The sequence below is a fragment of the Stegodyphus dumicola genome, chromosome 4 (assembly GCF_044657685.1).
Source record: "Stegodyphus dumicola isolate Sdum_Otavi_A_Nest chromosome 4, ASM4465768v1".
NCBI classification, from domain to species: Eukaryota; Metazoa; Arthropoda; class Arachnida; order Araneae; family Eresidae; genus Stegodyphus; species Stegodyphus dumicola.
The window spans coordinates 11,367,325-11,395,251 of record NC_140771.1 but is presented as its reverse complement, the minus strand read 5'-3'; the positions used below and the strand labels follow the sequence as shown (position 1 = coordinate 11,395,251).

The 27,927-nt window shown below is 31.6% G+C and overlaps 1 protein-coding gene across 1 annotated transcript in view; it reads right to left on the bottom strand.

Moving 5' to 3' along the window:
- LOC118197197 (uncharacterized) overlaps positions 1-24,306 on the bottom strand; it is a 99,157-nt gene extending 74,851 nt beyond the window's left edge. Inside the window, exons 1-2 of the mRNA XM_035368705.2 lie at positions 23,397-24,306; positions 11,210-11,378 (exon numbers count right to left, since the gene is read on the bottom strand). Coding sequence (XP_035224596.1) covers positions 11,210-11,378; positions 23,397-23,747 — 520 coding nt within the window. The 5' untranslated portion in view covers positions 23,748-24,306. The remainder of the gene's footprint in view (positions 1-11,209; positions 11,379-23,396) is intronic.
- Between the last annotated feature and the right edge of the window lie 3,621 nt (positions 24,307-27,927).

The window sequence follows — 27,927 nt, the reverse complement described above, 5'->3', positions numbered from 1 at the left end:
GATCTCCAGGCCCGGTTTGAAGTGATGCACAACTTTGCACGAGAGCGAGTCAACTTGGCGACGGAGAAGATGAAGACCCGATACGACACAAGAGCTACTGAACATCAATTCCACGAAGGAGACAAGGTGTGGTTGTGGAATCCGACTCGACGGAAAGGACTTTGTCCGAAATTACAGTCACCTTGGGATGGCCCGTACACAGTCCTAAACAGGCTGAATGACGTCGTGGTTCGGATTCGTAAGTCTTCGAACTCTAAAGTTCGTTCATTACGACAGGTTAGCACATTACTATGGCCATAGTACATAATGCAAATAATTGTAAATAGTATAAGACCATGGTCCATTTTGTTTTTAAATGTGTCTTTGATTTGATTTGTATTTAGCATTTGATTTGCATTTAGTATTTGATTTGAATTTGATAGCATTTGATTTGTTTTATGTATTGCATTTATTGCTCATGTTGTTTATTATTGTAATGTAATGCTTATTAATGCATTTATGCCACAGTTGTAAATTTAGCTTCCTGTCCAGGGATTGTACTGCCCGGGACGTGCAGTCCTTGGGAAGGGGGCAGTGTTACGAATTTGGTATTTAAAAAGCTAATATTAGTTCAATTATTAATTAATTGGTTTTATTTCTCGCGCAGTGCAGCGCGTGACGAATATTAAAAGAAAGCTAAGCCGGAAAATTGAAAATACAAGAGCGCGTGCATTAAATAAATAAATATCTCTTTTTGATTTCGAGAAAGTACTGGAAAATTCTAGTGCGTGATTTTAAAATCTTATAAAAGGAGGAAAACATCTCAGTTTGTAGTAGTTGCTTTGCTGTTGTTTAGAAAACTGCTGTTGTTGATTATAGCGAATTCGCGGATTAGCGTTCTTTAGCTGTTTTGAATTACGTTCTATTGTACATTTGAGTAGTTAAAAGATAACTACTGTGAGATATTGTAATACTGCATGATAATTTGAGAAAATTTAAGCATTTTTGTTGTGATAATAATAAATTTTTGTTCATTTTTCATCGGACTTGTGCATTCATTTCATAACGAACCCGTACGCAATTTTTACTAGGAAAGGGAAAAACAAAGTTTCCCTTTGCGTTTCGTTTCTCTCTATATATTCTGAGAACCTTCACTTTGTTATTATCAACTAACACCGAAAGCGTCTTTAGATGTTCCTCTTTTTAATCCATATTTGCAGTTTTCCTTCGTTCATTATTTTTTAAGTCAAAACTTGCGTTCATCATAGTCCTTCAGCTTCATTTTCCGGTAGCTAGATCTTCAGGTTCAGCACTGACCTTTTATCTTTTCGACCTCCATTCTACTATTTTCCATTTCTGTGTCACAATGTAACTTTTCTAACGTCATACATAGGGTTCACCTGTTTTTTTTTTTTTCATTCTTTTTTATTTTATTTCTTTTTTCTGCGCAAATAAGCACTTTGGGGTGTAATACAAGAAGGTAGTTATGCATGTTTTCCCCAACATGATTTTTTCTTGCTGTCCTTATCATGTTGCATTCTATATAATTGATTATCTTAAGAAGTTGAATTTTATTATATAATTTTATTTGTAATATAATCTATGCCAGTATATTTTTTTTAACTTTTTTTGTGTGTGCGTATGTGTGATTTTTCCTTATCATGTTGCAGTCTGTATACCTGTTATTTTTTAGCTAAATTGACTACTTTAAGAGGCTGAAGTTTAAGATAAAATAACACACCGAACAAGTATTAATTTAGAAATCAAGCAAAGAAAAAAAATCAGCGTTATATTTGCAAATTTTCACATTACTAGTTTCATCTAAACTACTCAAACCATCATCCTCAGCTTCCAAAGTGCAAATGAACGAGTTAAGATGTAGTGATTAGATAAGATAAGATAAGTAGCAAAGCCGTAGCTATTAACAGGGGCTTTTCATCCAACATTATTAATCTAGCAGTTAAAAAATTCTCATGTCAACACACCAAAAGGCACACTCTTGTCTTTAGGAGTTTGTAACATTTCTGTTGTCATTCCTTTCTTTCCATGAATTAGCAATAAATTTGCACATATTTTGCAGAAATTTAACTTTCGGTTCGTTTATTCTCCTATCAATAAAATTCCAAGTTCCATACAGAACAACTCCATTCCGTATATGAATTCCTGGGGTATTTACAGGATTCCTTACAATGTGGTTTAATTTACATAGGCCAAACTAAGAGAGGCTTAAAATTTCTTGTTCAGGGACATGAAGCATATGTTAGAAAAAAGGAAACACAAAAGTCCTCTTTTTATCTTATTATTATTTTCAAAATATCGCTTGTTTCGTTCTTTTCTTTCAACAGCTTTGTAACTGTTCCTTTTTACAGCATTTCATTATCTTCTTTCAATAAATCGTTCTTTAAATTTTCTGCTTGTCTCTCGCTCTGTATTCTTAGTGCATCTTTATTTGTTGACATTTTATATTTATTTTTCTACAAATAAAATCAATATATCGCTCCCACGGCCGCTCACCATAGATTCAACATGAAATTGAACGGTGTCGTAACCTAATTCAAGGGCGCGAATTTATTACGTCATTAAAATATTGCGTATTTTCGCCTAACTTTGAAACTCTACTGTGTTAGCCACAGTAGAGATATAATTTTTAACCCAAAGAGCTCAGGAGTGCTATTAATTTCGTTTTCGCATTTTGCATTGATTCACTATAAATGGCGAATCACTTTTTAAATTGTTGCCACCAAATACTAGAGCCCTGTATTACATTTAAAGAAATTAAATAATGAAAAATCTGCATAAATGTATGCACGTTTCTCGCGTTGTGATAAAACAACGGTATCTAGAGCCATCCAATTTTGAATAAAGTAATCCTCCACCGAATATAGGTATCTGGAAGCTCTAATTTGAAATTTTTTTTATTATCCATTTCATATTTGGTAATACTTTAACGAATTTTTGATTAACGGAATCAAAAAGCGAGCAATAACATTATTGTACGGAGGGGAAAAAATTATCTCCATAGCGCCGAGAGCGTGTATCGGAAATCCTAAAGCTCATTTTAAAATTATTTTGTGATATTGCTGTTGAATTGAATTTTATGGTTTATGTGCGAAGAACATCATATTTAATAAATAAGGGTAACAGACAAAACGTTAAAAAAACGCCACTTCGGGCGAAATCTAAAATCTGAAACCTTTCAGATTTTTTTTGAGGGGGGGCGGGGGGAGAATCCTTTGAAACCGTCACTGAGAAACGTAGTCCTTCATTAAAAAAAAAAAAAAAAAAAAGAAAAAGAAAAAGAAAGAGGCGAAGGAAAGAGAAATGAACCCAGCTATAATTTACAAGAAACTAATATTAACCATGTACACTGCTCAAAAAAAAATTTGAATAATATCATCTGTAATTTTTAAAAAAATAGCTTTTCATATAGTATTAATAAATATTTATTACGTATCATTGAGGGAAAATATTTCATACAATTAATTCTCCGTAAAATTTTACTTGAAATTTAAGGTTAAAAATAGCTGTGGCAATTCACTGTAGCAAAAATCCATAAACCACATTTGGCGTTATTATCGCTCAAAAAAAAAGATGCCAAATTTCAGAACGCGAAAATATGTAAATTTGTGTATATCGTAGAAAATTTTGAATAAAAAAGTATAATTTTTTGCAGATATGCTTAAAAATACACCTACTTTAAGATGATGGTAAAAATTTTATAGTCAAAATTGTTTTCGAAAAATTTATAAAAATTATTTAAAAATAGAAATTTAAAAAATAAAACACAAAAAAATGGGTAAATTTTATTTGGAATGAACCTAAATTTCGAAATGTGAAAGGAAAAATAATAAAAGTTTAATAAAAAAAGTGATATTAATAATTATTTACTAAATTCAATTAACATTGAGGAGCTAAAATTTTGAGAGCTGATATTTTAAAAACTACTCGTACGATTTTTACAAAATACGTACGATTTTTAAAAAATATTGATGAGTTATTTCAGAAAAAGTCCTATTTTGTGTCAAAATACCTATGTTAGAATAGTGCTATATATAAATATAATATATATCCTAAGTCGCGCTTTCGAGACATGAAAAACGCACTTTGAATTTTGTCAATCGGCCCAGTAGAACCGGAGATATAGCACTGTCCCCTTTTTTTTGTTTTTTTTTTTTTTTTTTTTTTTTTTTTTTTGAGCTGTGTACATGCATTTTCAAAATGTTTTAAAAGAAGAATAAATTCATTTGGTGGTGTAAATTAAATCAGTATAGAAAATAAAAGAGTACCTGAAATTCATAGAAAAAATAATGCCTCAGAATTTTATTAAAAAGAAAATTAATTGAGATGAAGAATACTAAGTTATAAATTGCATTACTTAACAAGATTTAGTAACAGAGCTTAAAGAGCAAGTATTATTAATAATGTTTAACAATACAATAAAATTGTGCACTATTATTTTATAAAACAGCTTCCAGATATTTAGACAATTATCTGTTTAAATGTTGCTATCTCAAGCCATGACAGCAGACGATTTTATTTTTATACTTTCCGTTGAACCAGAGAGTAGAGAACTGCACGTTTGTCAGCTAAAATGTTTCATAGAAAATTTTGTTTATACCCTGATGATTTTTGACAGTAAATTTTACATGCTTTCATGATTATTTTAACTTTTTTTAGATAGCGTCCGATTTATAGGAAATTGAGTTATATCGAACCTAGTTTAGAGAAGGGAAAATGCATTTTAAGAAGCTGAAGCTGTTTCATTTTAATGACCCTAGAGATTTTCTTTTCGCTACATTTATAATAATCATGTTATTCCTTCAATCAGTGTTAATCGCCTTCTTCGGTAATACAAACACTGACGTTAAACAAAATTATGAAACGAAAATTCCTGTTCACGCAGTTGTTATGGAAAGTGAAACAAATTGACATCAGGAAGTTCACGAAAGTTACCGAGAATACATTTAACCGAATTCCTTTTTTTCTTTCCCATTCGCCAAGCCCATCTCTTAGCACATTAGGAAAAACGTTCTTCCTCAAGGGAAGAATTTCATGTTTGCAAAACAGAGCTACAGGCATTTCTTGTTCGCTGTGGACTCATCTAATAACTTAAAAGCACGTTTCTAGGATATGTGAATGAAAAGTTCTTAATTCTAAAATCGTGCTTTTCTGCAAAACGACTAAATATTGGATAAGGAAATGTAAGAGGAAATGAAAGCTTTGATTTTGTTGCTTCGGAAATTATATTAAAACATTGAGGTAAATTTTTGAAATATTTGCCAGATTTGTGTTGTAAAATAAAACACAATGGGATTAGTTCTCAAATGAAATCTGTTAAGGATTACTATTGAAAAAAAATTTTGATACTTTTTGTTCTACAACTCGGGAAGATATTCGATTATACCATATTTTCCTGGCAGAATTGGAAGTTATTAGTCGCCATTCAAATCAATAAGCGATCGTTAAAAAATTGCAGCAAATTTAACTGGAGATATCCTATGTTTCCAGACGATGTAAATATCTCTTTCATTGCTAATAATGAGTTTTAAAAAGTAGGGTTCTGTGATGTTTCCTATGCCGATTATACACAGCACTAATGTAAAATAAATCTGTAAATGAAATTCAAATGTTATATTCCGTTCTAAAGAGGTTTTATTTCTCCAGGTATGAATTATGTTATTCAAAAATGAAATATAGTCAACAGATCTTCTAAACATGACAGAACATCCGTTTTCAATAACATCTTATGAGTTAAATTTTAAAAACCAGTTGTTTAATTTATTGAAGTTTGTAAGATCGTAACTTTGAGATGAAATAATCTATATATATATGCAATAATAAAATCATAGTCAAGAATACACTTAAAATTAACTGTATGTTCTTTTCATTTTTAATGGCGGCGGTCTCTTATTTTTGAAAGTACGTGAAATTAAATCCACAGCCCCGCAGTCAAGTTGTTTTTCCCACCTTTTCTACACGTACAGTTATAGAATGTTCTGGAAATATTTAAAGCGAACTGGATTGGCTGACGTCATTTCTTGGAAGCTCCGCCTTTCCACAGGCTATAAAAGGACTAGCAAAAGAATATCGGGAGACTTTTTCTTAAATGTCACGATGCAGTAAACTTCATATAAAAAGTTATTAGTAATTCTTTTTATTTACTCAATATCTGATTTTGTAACTGCTATTTCTCCTGAATAGTAATAAATGGATCCTGCTTCTTAAACTTATCGTCTGATAATTTAAGCTACGACAAAAGCTGGTACATCATATATATATATATATATATATATATATACATATATGTATGTATGTATATTGTAGGATTCCCCACTGTGTAATTCTAAGTTACAGTAGAAAGTGAAGAATCTTGAATCGCTTGACTTCGTTAGACTATAAATAAACTTGGAAAGGGTTAAAAGATCTTTTATTATTCAAATAAGATTTAACAGAACTCCGTCTTGGAGTTGTACAATAAAGCCGACACCTGGAGTTGAACTTTAAAAACTAAGAATTAAATAAAACTAATTTTAGCTAAGATATAGCCGAAGCTATCAAGATTCTAACGGAGTTGGCCCCTTAACGTTAATTGACTGCGAAGCTATCGAGGGCCTAACGTACGGCCGATTGTAATAATAGCTTACGAGAGAGTAGTTTAAAAAGGCGGACGCGTGCAGCCAGAATATCTGGTATCTCTCTGACTAAAACAGCAGAACTTCGCGGTTAAATACCGCTCTTCCTCATTAGCATTCAGACGTGATTCTAAAACTACGTTCTGGCCGGAAGTGGTAAGTTGAAATTAAGAAGCGATAGGAAAGGGAATTTAACTCAAAACTTAACTGTTAATAAAAATTAACATAATCTTTACAATATATATAAAGAAAAATGTCTAATTTTTTGCGTGTAATTCATACAAATCTAAAATTTTATTCCTATGTCGAGGAAATTTTCCACACTTGACCTTCAAAACATTAGGAATGTCAAAACACATGACCTTCAGACAAGGGAAAGACCACACTCTACGTGCGATTTCGAAAAATCTCCCCAAGGGGTTCACATTTAGGTCATTTATATTATAACACTGTGCTCACTATACCAGTCTTTAGTTTTAGGCCGCCGTTGTTGTGTTCCTTTGTTAGTGGAAGTCATACTACAATTATCAGTAGAAGTCATACAACAATTATCAGTGGAAAATCATACAACAGTTATCAGTGGAAAGTCGTACAACTGTCGTTCCTGCTATCAATGGAGTTCATACATACTAAACAAGGAATTTATAATTTTTTTACTTCCTTGTATAGAGTAAAAAGGAAGTCACGAAAAATTTCCGGTATAGTTTTTTTCAACGAAAATATCCATTTTGACCGCTATCCAATGCAATTTAATGACATTTTTGCTTGACATCTGTACGTAAGGACAGAATAAAGGACTCTTTTCCCCCAAAAAAAATTATAAAATTGATTTAAAATGGATTCTGAAGACATTTTTCTCGTGCCATCTATACATACATACGTTACGTATGTGTGTATGTATCTCTCATAACTCAAAAACGAATAGCCTTAGAAATTGAAATTTTGTGTAGACTGTTATAACATGTAGATGTGCACCTTCTATTTTGGTTGCAATTGGTCGCACCAAAAGTATATAAATCTATGCATGTATATATATATCCACTTTGTAACTCAACTCAGCTCAGTTTCTTTATTCTTATATGTTTGTAAATTGTGCATTTTTTGCTTTAAAAAGGATTGAATTATGTTGTTCTTATCTTCCGGTTAATGATTTTATGCCTTTAACTAACCTGCATATTATAGTTGTAGAATTATCAACAGTTTAAAAGATTTTAAGCGCGGCTAAGCCTAATTTTTCCCCCATAGCCGCCATATTTGTTTACATTTGAATCTTAGCAGAATAGTGGATTTGTTGCCAATCTAAAAAAAAGCTAAGCTTCGCAACAATAAAGTAACGTCCTCTTTTATTATTGCGAATTAAATTATGGTTAATCCATTCTGGAATTATCATTGAAGTTATTAAATTATTCCATATATTGACTCAGTATAGCGTTCTCAACAAATTAAGTCAGTTCCTACGCCTTCAGTGCCTTTTTGCCGAGTGAGACCAAAAGTAAACTTTCATTTTGTGCACCGAAAAGTATATTTTCTTTCTGTCTTTCTGAGTCTCTGATCTTTCCGTCATTCTGAGTTATGAATTAGAAGCAACGCTGTTAAGTGAGCTTAGCGCCAGAGTGTCGCTATGGAAAATAAATATAGTGAGTTTTAAAGCGTGCATTTATTCTACTATGGTTTAAGCGCTATCGCCCAAGTAGAATTCAATAAGTTTAAATAAAATGCAGGGAACAAATGCGTATAATTTAGTATTCCGTATAAAAAAAAAAAAAAACATGCTGTGTACACATTCACGTCACTCGTCTTAGATTCACATTGGCGTTGTTGCGATCTTTGCAAAATGATTACAAGTTACAATATGATTTACCTAAAAGTCATTTCCTAAAAATGATATAATAAATAACAAAGCAAGTATCAATTCTTATTAAAACCATTGCATGGAGCCGTGTTAATTAATTCTACACCGCACTACAGTTTTATTCCAGCATGGTAAATTTATACACAATTCACTTTAAATGAAAGTAAGAGGAAAATCACTGTCTATATGAGATTTCGAAGGAACTACTCCCATCCGTCCAACTGTCTGCGTAAAGCCCGGATGAAGCCGGGTACTTCAGCTTGGCACAAATAAAATTTCATCACAGAATTATGTTTTACTATTTCCCGTACTTATGAAATCTCATCTAGATGTGCGTATAAAAAGACGGAGAAATAATTAATGTTAAAACAGCTGTGTTCTAAAGTATTATTTGTTGTTAATTAAAATATTTCTAGAATTAAAATACATGTGCATATCAATGACTACTTGTTATAATTTTAGTGTTGCCAACGTGAGCTACTATAATTAACTAGCGACCAGATGCTATAAAGTATATTAACACTTTTAAAATTTTAAATTATTTAACTAGTTGCTTGCCTATTTAATCATTTTATTATGTATGTATTATCATTCTTAAGATTACAATATATATATATATATATATATATATATATATAATGTATTATATATATATATATAATGTAAGAAAAGCTTATGAACTAAACAAAAAGGACTTGTGAGGTCAAGAATTTTGCGCATGGAGTTCCAAAATTTGAAAATAAAATTAAAACGTAATTCTTCAAGCTATGGCCTACGTGTAAAGTGATACTTCGTTCCTATGCAAATAAGTATAAACACATAGTAAATATCTGCAATATAAGTTGTAAAACATAGAATGTATGAAAAAATAAGAAAGAAAAATCTAAAGATGAATGCTTAACTTGATTGGAATTTAAAAGTTAAAAACGTAAGTAAAATAAAGTGTAAGCTATCTCATTACATATTAGAAAAAATGCAACAAAATATCATATTAAAAATAATAAGAACCACAAGCAGCGGTAAACGGAATAATTAGTCTAATTCGAACATCATCATGGACTTTTCAAGGGAAATGCATATTGATATTCGAACTCTGCTAAATTCCAGAGCGCGTTCCGTCGAACAGGCATTGAAACTGATAGCCAACAAATTACTTATTATAAAAAGTCCCAATATAAATTTAAAACAGTTCTCAATCCCTGTTCCATTCTAAAATTTAAATTAAATACATATTTTAATTTTAACTAAAGAGTTAGCAATAATAAAATTGTTCTGCAAAAGCAGTAAACTGTTGTGAATATAGAAAATGAGTCCAGTTTTGAAATTTGCAGAATCATTAGGTTATTTTCATGCTGGAGACGTGAAAAAATCATATCCGTCACGATCCAGACCATGAATTTGATATTTAAAAGATGTCATAAAAATTAAATCAAGCAAAGTAATTCATTAAAGAAAATCTCTAAAAATACTATGATTAATCTAAATAGTAAAAAATTGCAATCTCAGGATAGTCATCCTTCAATAAGTGTTTATAGCTGGAAACAAAAATTAAATATCTAACTAAAAGAATTGTGTCAATTATTAATAACTCGAATAAATTAACTATAGTAAATAAACTATATAAGAACATATGAACAAAATTAAATACATTTGAGTTCGAAGAACTGCAATAAGCTAACTCTTACATGTGCATTGATGCAAAAGCGTTTTGGCTAGGTGTTTTAGACTGTCCTTTGAAATCAACAGTGGTATACTTGGTATATAAGTATTTTAGCAATTTTTAACTGTCTTTTAATGGATCACTAGCGATCTCACACTCTGAAGCACGTAAGATTATAATTTTTTAATTTATTGATATAGTTTATTATATTCGTGTAGCAATTAATAAAAATTAGTTTTATTGAAATTTTATTATAGTATCCGAAGGTATTTTATTTTATTTTATGTGCTGGCAAACACTTCATAAGTACGATCTGCATTTTTTACCTTTTACGATTCTCCCTTCTTTCAATAAAATGAGGGCGCGTTAGCCCAAAAGGGGCATTAGCCCCTTTAAGCCAAAGGGGCATTAGCCCAAAAGGGCTTTTATTCACGAAACGGCATTTCGAGTCGAATCATTAAAAAGGTTGTATCACTTTTCAGATTGTTGTCACCAAATATTATCGCCCTGTATTATATTTAAAGAAATAAAATAATGAAGAATCTGCATGGATGTATATATGTTTCTCGCATTTTGAGAATACGACGGTACATAGAGCATATCAAATTTTGAATAACGTAGTCCTCCATCCGAATATAGGTACCTGAAAGGCCAAATTTGTTTTATCATACATTTCAAATTTGGTTAACAAACTCAACAATTTCAATGCGATCAATGGCAACAATGTAAGAAAACAACATTTTTATCTCCATCGCGAGAGACTATCGGAAAATCTAAAGATATGCTGTTTTTAAATATTTTTAGCCCAAATGCTCTCGAAACGTGTATGTGTGTTTAAATGTAAAACACGGTCATTTGGGCTTAATATATAATCTGAAAGTTTTCAGATTTTTTTAAAAATTTAAATTGAATCCGGAAACAAAATTTAGTAAGACAACTGTATCCAAATTTCAAAAATCGGTTTCCGTAAGTCAGCAGATACATAGAAATTAGTAAAACGCAAAGATTAAAAAATAATCTTTGATAAATCATTTTAAAGGACAAGAAATTGCAGTACGACATCTAGCATAATGTACTTGTACTCACCTGTTAAAAGTAGAAGGCCATAAACACAAGCCAGGAATACCGAGAATTTTATGTCCCATTCTAAGGGGTGGAGAGAACAGTTGCTCGTAGAAGATGGCAGACGAGCAAAGACAGACGTCACTCCAACAAACACAGAGATGACCGCCAGAACAACGATATGATATCTCACCTGTAAAGGAAAAGAAAAATGTAATCATAGAACACTACAGTTCGCATAACGCATAATATAAATATGAAAAATTTCCAGAATGCTTATTTCATTTTCATTTTCTATTTATTTATTAACTATTTATTTTCTATTTACTTATTAACTGACGAGCCTTAGGAACTTGAAACATTTTATAGAATGGAGTTATAATATACCAGAGTATTTCCTAGCATATAAGACATAACTGGAAAGTTGAGAGAGCAACGAGTGTTTCTTAATAGAAGGGAGTGTAATAACCAGACTGGTAGACTGCGACACTAGCGAGAGCATGAAAAGCCTTAATAAACCCTTTTGGATGATCGTTAAAATCTGAAAACTTTCAGATTTAAAATTATTTTTATTTTTATATGTATTTATTTTTATAATTTTTTAACTTATTAATTCTTGGTGTGGTTTTTGGTTTGAAATAAAATTAAAAAAATCTAAGAGAGCTTCACTTTATTTTCTCTTGGATGGATCAACATGATTCTTCAATACACTAAATTTCATTTTTATTGAAATTACTGCAAAAATTTTAAAAAATTTGATGTGAACACATGGCTTCCTTGTACGGAATAGTAAATTGTACCCATTTTTCTTGCATTTTATTTAAACTCATTAGATTGAATTAAATTTACTTCGTCGATAGCGCATAAACTACAATAGAATAAATGCACTCTTTAAAATTGTATATATTTGTTTACCCTAGATACTTTGGCGTTAGTTTCACTTAACAGCGTTACATTTCATTCATTTTAAAACTCAAAATGTACAAAATGTATATCATGTGAAGAATTATCTAATTGTTGCCACATGTTCTCTTCAAATACTAGAATAAATCTAAAGCGATGTATAAAAGAAATTAATAAAAAACAAACAAAAAAGAAACTGTTTTTCACAGACGGTTTAGTATTTCTCATTCAATTAATTCAGTTCTCACTTCGCACTTTCACAAGGCAAAAATACATGAATACTCAAAATATCTATATTAAAAATTACGAAGTAAATCTTAAACACTTATTTCCTCGAATAAATTCCAGAATGGTTTAAGCTTGATTTAATTCGCAATACTAAAAGAATGCGTTATCATTGTTGTTGCGCAGCTTTGTTTCTCTAGATTGGCAATAAATCCACTATTCTTCTAAGTTCCAAATGTAAACAAATATGGCCGCTATGGTAAAAATAATTAGGTTTAGCCTCACTTAAACAACTCTTAAATTGTTGATAGTTCTACAAATATTGCATGCAGATTTATTAAAGGCATGAAAACCTTAACAGGAAGATAAGAACAATATAATTCAATCATTTAAAGCAAAAAAATGCGCAATTTGCAAACATATAAAAATAAAGAAACCGAAATTACTGAGCCGAGTAACAGAGTGGACACATATATATTCAGAATTCATTTTAAATCAGTTTTACAATTTTTTGAGGGGGAAAAAATAGTCCTTTATTCTGTCTTTACGTAGAGACGTCACACAAAAGACGTAGTTGAATTGCATTCGATAGCGGTCAAAATGGATAGTTTCGTTGAAATAGGATACCCGAAATTTTTCGGGATTACAATACTTCCTTTTCACTTCGTACAAGAAAGTGAAACGGAATTAATTACTCATTATAATCCAAATAGGTATTTAATAGAAAAAAAATTTCTGTATTCATTAAGACTAAACTATTTTGTTAAAAATAAGCACTGTCTAAAAGTACATTTTTGAAACTACCTTAATTTTTCTAATATAATTTCGAAAGCAAAATTTTGTATTTAATTTAAAATGAAGTAGAATGAAAATTGAGCACTCTGATGTCATATTTAGAATGCGCTGACAATGAGATAGGTATGCCTAAGTTCTTGTTACATTTTGAGCCCTTAAGTTTTGTGTGAGAGAGATGGAGATGAAAGAACGAGAATAAGATTTTAATCAAATGCCGTAGAAAAGCAGAGATAAAAATGAGATAAAATGCTTCAGCAATGTAAAGTGCGTAAAAAAGTTACCTTGTATCCGGTTTAAATGCTATCTATCTATTCCTAACAATTTACAAATAAAAGCATCACTTGTTTTGATTTTAAAGAAAGTTTTGTTTCTCAAAAAAGAATTATCAAGAAGTTCCTTTTCATAAATCCTTGAATGAGAGCCACGACTATGAATTAGTTGCAAATGGAAAAGAAAAATACTGCAGAATATCTCAAGGTCACCCGTCATGTAATCTGTATTCTTTATACATATTGATTTTCTCCACATTATCTACCATCTAGGCTTTCTTTGAAACGCGTTTGATGCTATTCAAATGATAACACATTTTCTCACCCATTCAAAACTGCTTGTTGCAAAGTCCTTCACATTATTTTGTTTTGCAACGTTTTTTAATCCTCAAAAGCGTGTGATCGAGAGGGGGGAAACTCTTAATATGCATTTCTTCGCAGTCCCAAATTTCCTTTTATTAAATTATTAAGTTTATTACTTTTTTAACTTACATTTTTAGAGGTATATATTTTTTTCAAGTGTATATTTCATTGATTAAAATAAAAGTTAAACAACTTAAGTTGGGATTATTTAGTAGGTGAGGATAATCTAGTGTGGGATAATATTTTTAATCTATTTTTTTTTTAAATTAGTTTTTCTTTTGGTGCTCCATTTGAATAACAAATAATAGAAACAGAATAATTTAATGGGTAATGAACAGAAATATATGTTTTCAGTTTTTTAATTCTGTGTTTTACTTTTCGTATATTAATACAGATGAACCTTTAGTTTGACAGTCATTTTAAACGAAAGCGTTCTGGGAAATTAAAATTCAAATCGTATACCAAATTAAAATTAAATCCGAGAAATTTAAAAGAAAATTAGTGAAAAAAGGTTATTCTTATATTTTACCTGAAACTAACAATGAAGTGAAGAGATACATGAAATACTACCGTTTATTGGGATGAAAACAATGCAGATTAATAATTAAAGCTACTTTACTAAGTTTGCTTCTAAATATTATCTGTTAATTTTCTAGTTTGTAAAGAATGCTTTGTACACTCTGCACAAAAAAAGGGGGGACGGTTCTATATCTCCCGCTCTACTGGATCGGTTGACAAGATTTAATTGGGGATTTTCATGTCTCGAGAGCGCGACTTAGAGTATATATTAGAATGAAATGCGGCTTTTCTTCTAGATTTCAATTTTAAATCTCAAATTATGCCTAAATATTAAATTTTGTAAAATTTCCTGAAAAACTCAAAAGGAAATTTAAAAATTTATCTTCGATCATTTTTTTAACTTTCGCCAAGAATAATTTATGACAACCTATTTTCCTTTCTTTTTCACTATGAACGAGCGGAAAAAAAGGCGCATCATTCGTTCTTTCAAATAATTTTAACAAAGTATGCAAACCAGGCTTTATTATCGCTTCTAACAAATGTGGCAAATTTCGAAACGCGATAGTATATAAATTCCCATATATCTTGTGAAATTTTCAATTAAAAAAAAACTCTAATTTTTTGCAGGTATGCCTGGAAATAAACCTTTCGGGCACGGTAACAAGTTTGTAAGTTATAACTCAAAACATTTTTCAAAAAATTTATAAAAATTACTGAAAAATACAAATTTTAAAATTTAATCAGAAAATATCTACGAATTTTATTTGGACTGAATCTAAATTTTGAAATGTGGAAGAAGGAATCAAATAAATTTAATAAAAAAAGAGATATTAGTATATATAATAAATTCAATTAATATTGAGAAGCTAAGGTTTGGAAAGCTTATAAAAAACTAGTCTTGCGATTTTTACGAATCATGACACTTTGGTACAATTTGAGTAGTAAAATCGAAATATGGAAAATAATCAGAAAACGTCCAATTTTGTATCAGAATACCGATGTTTGAAAAACATAATATATAAATTTAATATATATCCTATGTCGCGGTTTCAAGACATAAAAAATGCAAGTTAAATTTTGTCAATCGACTTAGCAGAATGGGTATTATATTACTGTCTCCATTTTTGGGGGGGGGGGTGCATAACAAATAATTTATTCATTCCAATTTCCTAAAAGAACAAAAAAAAATAATAATAATAATAATAAATAAATTAACATTTGGAGTAGATATTACTTTAAACTCATGCCTCAAAAACTTTATCTTCTTCTTTTGATATCCTAAACATATGTTAAATTTGTTCTCAAATAACCATAAAAGTAAATTATAGAACTGATTAAAATTTATGCAAAAATTCAGAGCATGCTTACTGCACAACTGAAGAATGTTTTCTTAAACTTGAGATAAAAAATATAATTATAATTTAAAATCCAACTCATAGCAACATATGTTTTCAGAATAATAGCTTTCATTAAAGCATATTTTACTAACAAATTACATTAACCTTCTTTGATATTAATGTTAAAGAAATCACCGTGTAATCATCTTATGTATGCTTCATAAGAGGAGGAAATAATGAAAAATAAATAAGGAAAAAATGGAGTAAATAAACATTGCTATTAGAAAGTTTACTTTCTTCAGTTCACTTGTTCGGGTAAGGGGTCAGAATGTAAATATTTAATTTGAAGCACTAAGACTGGAATACTGGGAAATGGGAAAAGTGGCATGTTAATAATGATTGCTTTCGCTTTAGATTTAAAAAAGTATTCGCCGCTTTGTTCGATAATCTTCTGGAAAAAAAAAATCCGACGCAAATATTATTTAAGGATTTTGGTTTTTAAAATATCAAAACCGTAACTGAAATTTAAATCATAAATTATATTTGATTACACTAATATTTAAACTTCGATGCTTAAAAAAGCCAGCGTCCGAGAGGTAAAGTCGCTGAACAAGGATAGCTCGAATCGAAATTCGAATTATGCGAACGGTCTGGCTCCATGGGCGTTTTCGTGATTTTCGCCATGTGTATACGAGTTGGTTTCCCTTCACGAAGGCCAACCTCCTTTTAGATAGCCCTCGAGTGCTTCCGCATAGTAAAATAAACAAAATCAAACTAGATAATTTTCTGTTAGTAATATAGTAATATGTTGATATCCCAACTCCTCTGTCACCAGCCGCCAAGCGATAAAGGCGTTGAACAATGGTAGTTCGGTCCGAGGTTCGAATCCCGCGAACGGGCTGACTGCATGGGCGTTTTCGTGGTTTTCCCCATGTATAACGTGTATACGAGCCAGTTTCCCTTAGAAAGTCCTCTACGAAGGCATTCCTCCCCTTAGGCAGATAGCCCTCGTGTGCTTTGCCATAATTCAATAATCCAATCCAATCCAATTCTGTATTTAAATAAAGTGTTGGGAGTTTGGTGGCAACAGTGTACTGACATCTGTTTGGTGATAATAGCTTGATGATATTCCTAGAGTTTAACTCTTTTATTACATGAGGTACTACTCCCGCCTTCCTAGCGTGGCTTCGCGGTTCTGCAAGTTGGGCCGATTCCAAAGGTCCGTGGTTCGATTCCCGGCGAAGGCATTTGCTAATTTTTCCTCTTACCTGCTTCCAAAAAAATACCTAATGTCTCTACAGTTATTTAGAACAGGGTTTCTTAAACTTTTTTCAGTCGCGACCCCTTTTTTATCACTGAGATTTTTTCTCGACACCCAGGACCTCATAATATTTATAAAAATTTTGCGGGATCCCCATAAGTATTGCGCAAATCCGACACACGCGTGAGTGAAACTGTCAATTTTTTTCACTTGTACTGTAATATACTGTTGCAGGTTTGGGTCATTAACTTTAATTTCTAATTTTAAGACATAGAACAATGTGAATATTTTAAATAAGTAACAGACGAAATGACAGCGTCATGCGCAAAGCAAGGAAAATGAACGTTTATTTCCGTTCCTTGTTATTTATAACAAGAATGCATCGAAACGTTTTCGTTTTTTTCCTTTGTCTGTATTGTCTTATCTCTATCTATTTTCAGATACATTGTGTAAAAATATTTGGTAATTATAAAATTATTATAATAAGTTAAAGAAATATCAAAACTGCTAAAATTTTTGGCAACCCCCTGCTGCAGGTCCCGCGATCCCCTTGGGGGTTGCTACCCACAGTTTAAGAAACCCTGATTTAGAACATTATTTAACAAGTTATGAAAATATAAACTGTTTCTAAAACATTTTTATAACGATAAGCGTAGTCACACACAATATATTTCGCTCACAGATTGCTAAATAATCAAAAACTTACCGCTGATTTTAGAACCATTTTTAGAAAGTTGTTATTGCTTCAAATGGTTCAACGCTTGCAATTTGCATTGGTCAAAACATATTGAGGATTTAATCGTCTCATCAGCGAGTAGCTTACCGTGGGTCCACGACAACGCGACGACCAATTTGCGTTTGCTAAGAAGGGAAAATTATGTCCCAGTTTTGATGAATATCATCCCGAGAGTTTCCTGAGGGTCTTCTGCTCCTGTTCATCAACCATTTGAGAGATTTTTGAGTCACAACAATTTAAAAGTCTCTATGCCACAAAGACGCTATAAATGGTCATACTTTCTCCAAGACCCAAGGTTATAGCAGCCGGCTATCTTACCCCCAGAACAATATTGCGACGTTTTTAAATATTCATGTATCATTGTTTTAATTTATTGCTTTAGACAAAACTTTTCTTGCCTTGAATTTTTTGTTATGGATTGCGACATTTGGCTAAATTTATTCGTTTATCTTTAAAAACCGTTACGTTAAAGAAAAAGCCTTTGAAAAAATGCATTGTTATAATTTTGTTAATTCTGAATGGCCATTTATTATATATACTATACTATATATATATATATGTAGATGTATATTTAACTTTGTAACACATTCTTAAGTTGTATTCATTAACAGGGACAGGGAAACAGAGAAATTAAGTTTTCTGTACTTTCCCGCAATTATGCATTTACTGCGATAAAGACTATCTGAGATCTAACATCAGCAGAAATATATACATTTATTATCTGTAAACAGTATTATCTAAAACGTCCACTTTAATAGTTTGAAATAAAAGCTCTTGCTATTATATTACATTGCAAATTACTTTAACACACAGTTTGAAGACTTTAATGAAAAACGTTTCAATAAAATTCCCTTCTTACGATAAATAATAAAGAAAACATATTATTTGTAAACTAGTATTGTAAAGTGATATATTTGAATTTTATGTCAATTTTTTTTTATTTCTAAAGCGAATAAAAGTGATTTCTATATTAAGAAAAGCTGTTTTTATCATATAGCACGATTATTACTCAGGCATATGGATTGTAAAACGAAACCCACTTGTCTATTAGTCAAATTTGATCTACCAAAAAAAATTAAAAACAATGTCATTAATTACCATTTTCAGAGACTAGCCGTTAACGAATAATTTGAGGATTCTTCTCACTGACCTAAAGGAACTATGAAAGTATTCACACAGTGTCAAAGTACTCTCACAGCACCTAACGGAACTGTGAAAGTATCGCGCAGGATTAAAGTACATTTACAACGCCTAACAGAACTGTGAAAGTATAATACAGTATTAACGTACTTTCACAGCATCTAAGGTGAATGTGAAGGTATCACAGAGTATCAAAGTACTTTCAACTTTGAAAACAAAACAACAACAAAAAAAGTACTTTCAACTGTGAAAGTACTTTTAACTATGAAAGTATCACACAGTCTCAAAGTACTTTCACAGAACCCAAAGAAACTGTGTCAGTATCACACAGTATAAAGTACTTTCAGAACACATGGCGTAATTGTGAGAGTATATTACAGTATCAAAGTACTTGTATAGCAATGGAACTGTGAAAGTATCACACAGTATCAAAGTACTTTCAACTGTGAAAGCATCACACACTACCAAAGTACTTTCACAGTACCTAGCGGAGATGTGAAAGAACACACAATATCAAAGTACGTTTATAACATTTAATACAGTATCAAATTACAGAAATTAATACAGAATGTGTAATACAGTATCAAAGTACTTTCCCACTATCTAAGGGAACTGTGAAAGTATCATACAATACCAACGTACTTTCAACTGTGAAAGTACTTCTGGCTATAAAAGTATAACACAATAGCAAAGCACTTTCATAGCACCGGACGGAACTGTGAAAGTACCACACAGTATAAAGTACTTTCGCAACACATAACTTACACATATTTTCACAACACATAACGAAACTGTGAAAGTATAATACAGTATCAAAATACTTTCCCAACACATAACGTAACTGTGAAAGTATAATACAGCATCAACGTACTTTCACAGCATCTAACGGAACTGTGAAAGTCTCACACAGTGTCAAAGTGGTTTCACAGCACCTAACGGAACTGTACGATATCAAAGTACTTTCACAGCACCTAACGTTAACACTGAAAGCATCGCACAATATCGAAGTACTTTCACAGCACCTAAGTGAACTGTATATCATACACAATTACCTACAATAAAAGCACTTTCACAGCACCTAATAGAATTCCGAAAGCACCACACAATATCAAAGTACTTTCACAGTTCTTAACGGACCTGCACAGTATCAAAGTACTTTCACAGCATCTAACGGAACTGCGAAAGTATCCTACAGTGTCAAAGTGCTTTCACAGCATCTAACATAACTGTACAATATCAAAGTACTTTCACAGTACCTAACGTTAACATTGAAAGCATCACACAGTACCGAAGGACTTTCACAGCACCTAATGGAATTAAGAAAGCATCACACGATATCAAGTACTTTCACAGTTCTTAACGGAACTGCACAGTATCAAAGTACTTTTACAGCATCTAACGGAACTGTGAAAGTATTAGTGATCGATGAAGTCCGTTAATAATCAAGTTATGATAACTGACAAATTTTACCCCTTGAACCTTGTACATATGATTTGGCAGGTATGCAGTAGATAGCAATAACTCTGTAATAAATAACGTAATAAGTAATCCTTACAGATATCCAGCAAAAATATGCATACAGTTTATGTAGGGAAGATTGCGTAAGTCACAATCCACTGAGAAAAAATAGGTATAAATCTTAGGATCTATGAAAAAAAAAAAAAACTTATGTGGGGTAGTAAATGTAAATAACTTTTTAAAAAATAGTTTAATCCTCCAATAAGAAATGGCTGTATTAGGATGTTGCAGTAAACTGGCACTTCGTTTTTGCAAGGAAGACCCAAAAACCACAATGGCCAGGCACCCACTGGAGAACGATTTGTTTCCCCTTTAAAGAGAGAGTTCTGAGGAATTCTTGACATTGCAAAATTTCAGGTCTTGGGTGTTCAACAGAGTTAATCGACTGAAAGGATGCGTGAGAATCAGAAACAATGACTGCATTTGCAAACTTGTAATGGATAGCTAATAATTGCTTTAGGGATATACATATGGCTACAATTTCATCATCGAAGAAGGTACCAATGCAGGGGCGTAAAAAAAAAAAAAAAAAAAAAAAAAAAAAGATCCGAAAACACACCAGCCCCATTTTTAAAAAGGCAGTCAAACTGGGAATCATCGGTAAAAATATGCAGCTTCTGAGTAGGATATTCTTATGAATGAAAATACATATATTTCAAATTTTATAGACGAAGAGTAGGAAGACTGGATACCTTAATAACTGGATAAATATAAAATATATCAGATAAACATAGAATTGGATTTTTAGCGATTAGTGCAAAACCCTGTGAATTGCAAAAACTTTTGCAGCATTTTATGGTTTTGCATTATTTCATTTAACGGAATACGTCATTTCCAAACTTTGCAAACAAAAGCCCATTACGTAATCCTGTCGTCTTGGGAAGAAAACCTGAAGTAACGTAATTTCATTGGTAATTACGACTTCAGAAAGGCTATTGTTTTTAAAACAATAATGCATGTTAGGCTCGGTTATTTGAGTATGACAAAGCCCACGGGGGCTCCTTTCCTAAGGGGCAGGATGCCTTCGTGGAGAACTTGCTAATAGAAAATGGTCTCTTATTTACGTTGTACATGGGAAAATTCATATTGCCAGCCCATTTGCTTGCGTTTGAAGAGGAATTATATCTTAGTTTAAACAACCATTCGTTTTATAGACAGTTTAAAACGTCATTTCTCAAGAATTTTGTAAACTTATTACAAACTGAGATAATTTCATGTATTTAATACAAAAATTCCTCATCTTCATCTCAGATAAAGAAATCTCATTAAAGTCCTTGTAAGTATTATAATTTTGAGTTAAACTAATAAATTTTGAGTTAAACTTCCTTTCCTACCGCTTCTTAATTTCAACTTACCACTTCCAGCCAGAACATAGTTTTAGAATCACGTCTGAATGCTAATGAGGAAGAGCGGTATTTAACCGCGAAGTTCTACTGTCTTAGTGAGAGAGATACCAGATATTTTAATAAATTTTGAGTTAAACTTCCTTTCCTACCGCTTCTTAATTTCAACTTACCACTTCCAGCCAGAACATAGTTTTAGAATCACGTCTGAATGCTAATGAGGAAGAGCGGTATTTAACCGCGAAGTTCTACTGTCTTAGTGAGAGAGATACCAGATATTCTGGCTAGTACGCGTTCGCCTTTTTAGGCAACTCTTTCGTAAGCTATTATTACGTTCGGCCGTACTTTAGGTCTTTGATAGCTTCGCAGTCAATTAGCGTTAAGGGGCCAACTCTGTTAAAATTTTGATAGCTTCGGCTATATCTCTTTAGTTTAGATTAGTTTAGTTTGATTCTTAATCTCTTAAGTTCAAGCCCAAGTGTCGGTTTTATTGTACAACTCCAAGACGGAGTTCTGTTAAATCTTATTTGAATAATAAAGGGTCTTTTGACTCTTTCCAAGTTTACTTATTGTCTCATGAACTCAATTGATTATTCGCTTAATAGTTCTTAAGATTCTTCACTTTTAACTGTAACTTAGAATTACACAGTGGACAATCCTACATCCTTTAGAATATTAGGTCTTGGAAATCTGCGTTTCTACGCAGATTTCCAAGAGTCTTCAAGAGATTCAGTCTTCTCTTTGGGAAAAAAGTGTTGATCTGAAAAATGAAATTGTCTAGCCTCTGATAAATTTCAGTTTTGTGCCTGAAATTTCATTTAGGCTTTGAAAGCACAAAATATGTTGGAAATAGTTTTAAAACAAGTTTACGTTAAAATGTGATTTAACTAAAACTATACTGAATTTTGTAAAAGAAAAATAGAATAGAAATTAAATTAAAATGAGATACAAATTAATTACATTCACAGAAGAAGTAAAACACGATTATAATTTAATAATTATTTGAAAAACCAAGCATTCGATATTTCTAGAAACTTCTTTTTTTTTTAAATTACCTACATTAAATATTAATTAGCTATATTAAAAAAAAAGATTTAATTTATCAGTTTGGTTGCAATATTAAAATGAGCACATAAACAATAACAAGCGATAATTCTATAGCGCAAATTCTCTAATAGTTTACCGCTAAAATTTCGAAAGATAATAAAAAAACGCTTAAAAAATTAAAAAATATGAAAATCATAAGATCAAAAATAAACTATGATTTTGGAATACATATGTCAATTTAAATACGGAGTCACTAAATTACGATAAGCTTGCAAGTAAAGAATTACTCCACCAGAAATTAAAGAAATTTTATATTTAAATTAATATTAAATTTTTTAAATTTATTAATTACTTATTAATTATTAATTATTTCTTAATTTATTAATTTATTTAATTTATTCTATTCATTTTAAATATAAAATTTTATATTTAAAATGAACTTTACAAAATGGCAAAGCCAAATGGTGGAAAAAATTTATATTATTATTTCGTCGTAAATTAATACCATGCGGAGACTTATAAACTTAAAACGCTTAATTATTCAAGACATAATTGTGTGTTTATTTCACTGCATCGCTTGTGCACAGTATTTGCAGCAAATATTTCCCTCAGCTGACAATTTTTTTAATATTTTTTTAAGTTTCGAACTTCTCAAAATGAAAGCAATAACCATATATCTAAGAGGTTTTCTTTGAGATCCTTAATAATGGCACATTAAAATGAATGAACGTAGATAAATGCTTTTTTTTTCTTACCTGACTGTGTCGCACTGTGGACCTATATGCACGTGGCCATCTGGCTGCAAAAGCTCTGTCTAACAGCAGTGATGTAACTGCCGAAAGATGGAACGTTCGGGTGGACGTCAGCCCCCAGACTATAAAACGGCATGGAGCTTCTAATGCAGGCCTTATCACACCCAGAACAGCATATCCAAAACTGAAAAGGGCCGACACCACTTCTAAACAAGTCAACGCGAACAAGAAGATGTCCAAAAGTCGCCACTCGGACCGATAACTCCTAAAGATGACCAATGTCCAGCAGGATAGGAGCGTTACAAACGGGGCCACCGCTGCAGCGGCCAGCCAGCTGTAAAGAACTGAATCCATGACTCACTGCATAGTATCCTTAGATCCAAATATGCTTGGTGGAACTTCTATCCTTTTCAATGAAGCTTTTACGTGGTAAACTGGTTTTTGATGTGTAAGAGATATCCAACTATTTAGTGCTTGTCTTCAGGAAGTTTCACATATGAAACAATCCCATACACTGACATTTGCCTGAGAGATTGTACAAATTAAGAAAGTTACGCATCAGAGAAAGCTTAATATCGGTTTAGAAACAGTATTTCACGCATATCATCTCTTCTCAGAATCAACAAATCATTTGTGACGTGAAAATGTTAAGACGTAACTGAGATAACGCTACTGTATACATTCCAGCTTATTTACATGTGACTGCCTGGCGAACGCTTCAAGAATGAGTGTGACAGTATGTGACATTGAATGCCATTCATCCGGTGACAGCTACGCATAATCTAACAGTAACGGCGGGTTACGCGTCACAACACTGCACGCGCAAGGCGTGCATAAACAAGTGGACAGCATTCTCCGTAATCCAAAATCATTCTCTGGGCATCGCCAAAACAAATCGCGCTCACTATAAAAGTTTCCCAGTCTGTGTGTCCGAGACAAGGAACGGGTTCCGGACCACGTGACTTCCTCTTCTATTTTCCCCTCCTTCTTTCTGAAGCTGAGAAACGGGTTGCTGGTTTCGAAATTAGATTCCAGCGCTGGTTTCGTATTTGAAGTGGAATTTTAATCTAATAATTCGAGTTAGTTATGTTTTCCGGTTATGGCTCTAAGTTGTTTTAGGTTGTAAGAGGAATAACTTCTTTGTATATATGAGCGCCGCATTTGGATGCTATCACTATCAACATAAAGGACAGCGCAAAAGAGAAGTGACATTTCGTCTTAAAATTGCTTGAAATTATTACAGCATATTAATTTATTTCAATTGTAATAAAAGATATAAATTTAATTACAGTTAGCTTGTATTATGGATGTTAGGAAGCTGAGGTTTTCGGCAGTCAAAATTTGTATTGTAACGTCCTAAAAGTCATTTTCTGCTTAAGAGGAGTTGGAACTCCAAAATCTTCAAAAAATTATTTTGATTTCGGATTTTTTCATTTTCAAATTCTCTACACTTTTATCTTTCTAAAAATACCATTTTTTAATCTCTATGAATATTAGAACTGTAAAAAAATCTAGTTATAATTTGTCATCTACTGCTTTGATCAATGAGGATTTTTACATAAAAATGCGTTTTTCTCCAAACGTAATTTTTTTATACTCGGTGTACCTTTTCTCAGGAAATACTGCTCACAGGTATCTAGACTTTTTATGGCTTATTTATTAGGTTCCCTAATATTTACTGAAATGAGCTTTATATAATAAAATTTTTAAAAATTTTTTTTGTGTGAGAAAAGTGCTAAATTTTACTATGCCTAACAAAATATCCTGTAATTTACTCTAAAATTCAAAATGTTTCAAAAGCTCATTTCAGTATAATCAGATAGGTATACTTTAATTACAGAAAAAATTTCCAGCTTGTATCTACAGCAGATTTTGAGAAAAGATACATCAAAAATGGGCAATTTAACATTGTCGGTATAGGGGTTTCTGATACCTCTTAATCAAAATGTGGAAATTTTTCTTTATAAATCTTAACATTTAACTACCTTTTAACTGATTTTTTAACTTTTTTTACATTTATGATGTAATTTTCTTTAAAAAGATTTATCACATTTTTATTTCCTTGTAAGAAGTAAAAGAAGTATTGTAATCTCAAAAAACTTCGTGTATCATATTTCAATGAAAATATCTATTTTCACCACTCCCGAATCCATCTGTATGACGTTTTTGTCTGACCTCTGTAAGTGCACAGTGTGGCAACATTCTGTGGGATAAGATATTTTTATTTCCTGTGCAAAAGACTGTCTGTAGGAAATTATTAAGATATGCTGTTTTTAAATATTTTAGCCCAAAAAGGCGTTAGACCAAATGCTCTGGAAACGTGTATTTATGTGGAAATGGAAAAAAAAGGGGGTGACCCTTTAACGTGATACAAAATCTGAAAGCTTTCAGATTTAAAAAAAAAAAAAAAAAAAATTTCTTTTCAAACTTTTTTTCATATAATTTCAAACGGAGAGTTAAATCATGTAAGGAATATGAATCTTCATAAACGGCATGCGTTTAGTAATGTAACTGGAGAATATTTCACCAATTTTCTTAAAATATAAAATATTTCTGGCGTTCATTAAAGCAATATAGCGTTTTTGCTTCGAGTAGATATTGCATACACGAATCTACATACAAATAACAACATTTACATGCACGAAAATCTTCATTCTTAAAAAAAGAGGGTTGAAGGGGGAAAAAATCTGGAATTTTTCAGGTTTTATAATACCCCCAAAAGGGCCTTTTTTTAACGGTTAGTGTGTTACCTTTATTTATTAAATATCATGTTCTTCGCGCTTAAACGATAAAACTCAATTCAACAGTAATCTCGCAAAATAATTTAATCTTCAGAATTTCCGATACACAGTCTCGCTCACTGGAGATAAAAATGTTTTTTTTTAGGGGGGGAATACCGTGTTGCCATTGCTCGCTTTAAAATCGTTGAGTTTGTTATTCAAAAATTCGTTCAAGTTTTAAAAAATATGAAATAGATAATAAAACCAATTCCAAATTCGGGCTTCCCGATGCCCATATTCGTGTGGAGGACTACGTTATTCAAAATTTGATGTCTCTAAATACCTTTGCTCTTTCACAGTGCGAAAAAACTACATACATATATACAGATTTTTCATTATTTAATTTCTTTAAGTATTATGCAGGGCACTAATATTGGGTGGCAACAATTTGAAAAGTGAAACACCGTTTATAGCGAACCAACACAAAATGCCCAAACGAAATTAATAGCCCTTCTCGGCAAATTGACCCTTTGGCCTAAAAAGATTAAATTCCTATTTTTCGTCATAATAAAAAGTTCGTAGGACAATCTTCGAATAAAACGAGTATTTTTTTCTTACAGGAGTGATGTTTCTTGAACGGGCAACTGTATATTACCTTCACAAGAATTAAATTCATTCAAAATTTGCGTAGAAGCTTTCCGAATAGCATTACTTATATGAGGAAACGGAGAACTTGTTTACAAAAACCATAGTTTATAATGAAATATGTAGTTAAAATGAAAGTAAATCGTTGTTATAAATTTTAAAGCATAGAGCTTAATTTTTAAGCGCGTTTTTGATTTCGAACATCACTACATAATTGTTCCTATTTCCAGTCTTTGCAATTTGCAGTCTACACGTCTGGTAAATAGAACATCGAATAAGAAATTATTTTTAATCCAAAGGGGCAATTTTCCCTGAAGGACGATTAATTTTGTTTTGGCATTTTGCGTCGAAACCTTTAAAAAAAAGCTGTAGCACTTTCCAAATCGTTGCCACTAAGTATTATCTCCCCGTATTATATTTGAAGAAATTAAATAATGAAGAATCTGCATAAATGTATGTATGTTTCTCTCATTGTGATAAAACAACGCTATTACAGCCATCCAGTTTTGAATGACGTAATCCTACTGAGAATATGGGCATCTGAGAGCCCAAATTTTAAATTTGGAATTTGTTTTATAATCGATTTCATATTTTGTAAAATTTTAACGAAATTTTGATAAACAAGCTCAAGGATTTCAAAGCGAGCCATGGCAACGTTGTGCAGAAAAAACATTTTTATCTCCAGCGCGTGACTGTGTATCGGAAATTCTAAAGATAGGCTCATTTTAAAATTATTTTGCGATATTGCTCTCGAAGACTCGGGTGTTAGAAACACTTGTCAGCAGGCACCCGGGTTATAAAACCACATCCTGTGTTGAACACGTACGAAAATAGTATATCTTTTCTATCCTAACGTGACAAAGTTCTTAGTTTTAGAGATGAAAATCTCGTGAAAGTGCGATACTGAATTTTACGGTTTAAGTGCGAAGAACATGATATTTAATGAATAAAGGTAACACACAAAATGTTAAAAAAATGCTCCTTTGGACGTAATTTAAAATCTCAAACCTTTCAGATTTTTTTAATATTATTTTATTTTTTCAAAGCCACTCAGTAATATTTTATAGAATGAATTATGAATTATCACTTAAATTTTAATACATGATTATTTGTTCACTCTGTCTTACATCTTTCAATTTAATCATTTCTCGCATACAGCGAAATATGAT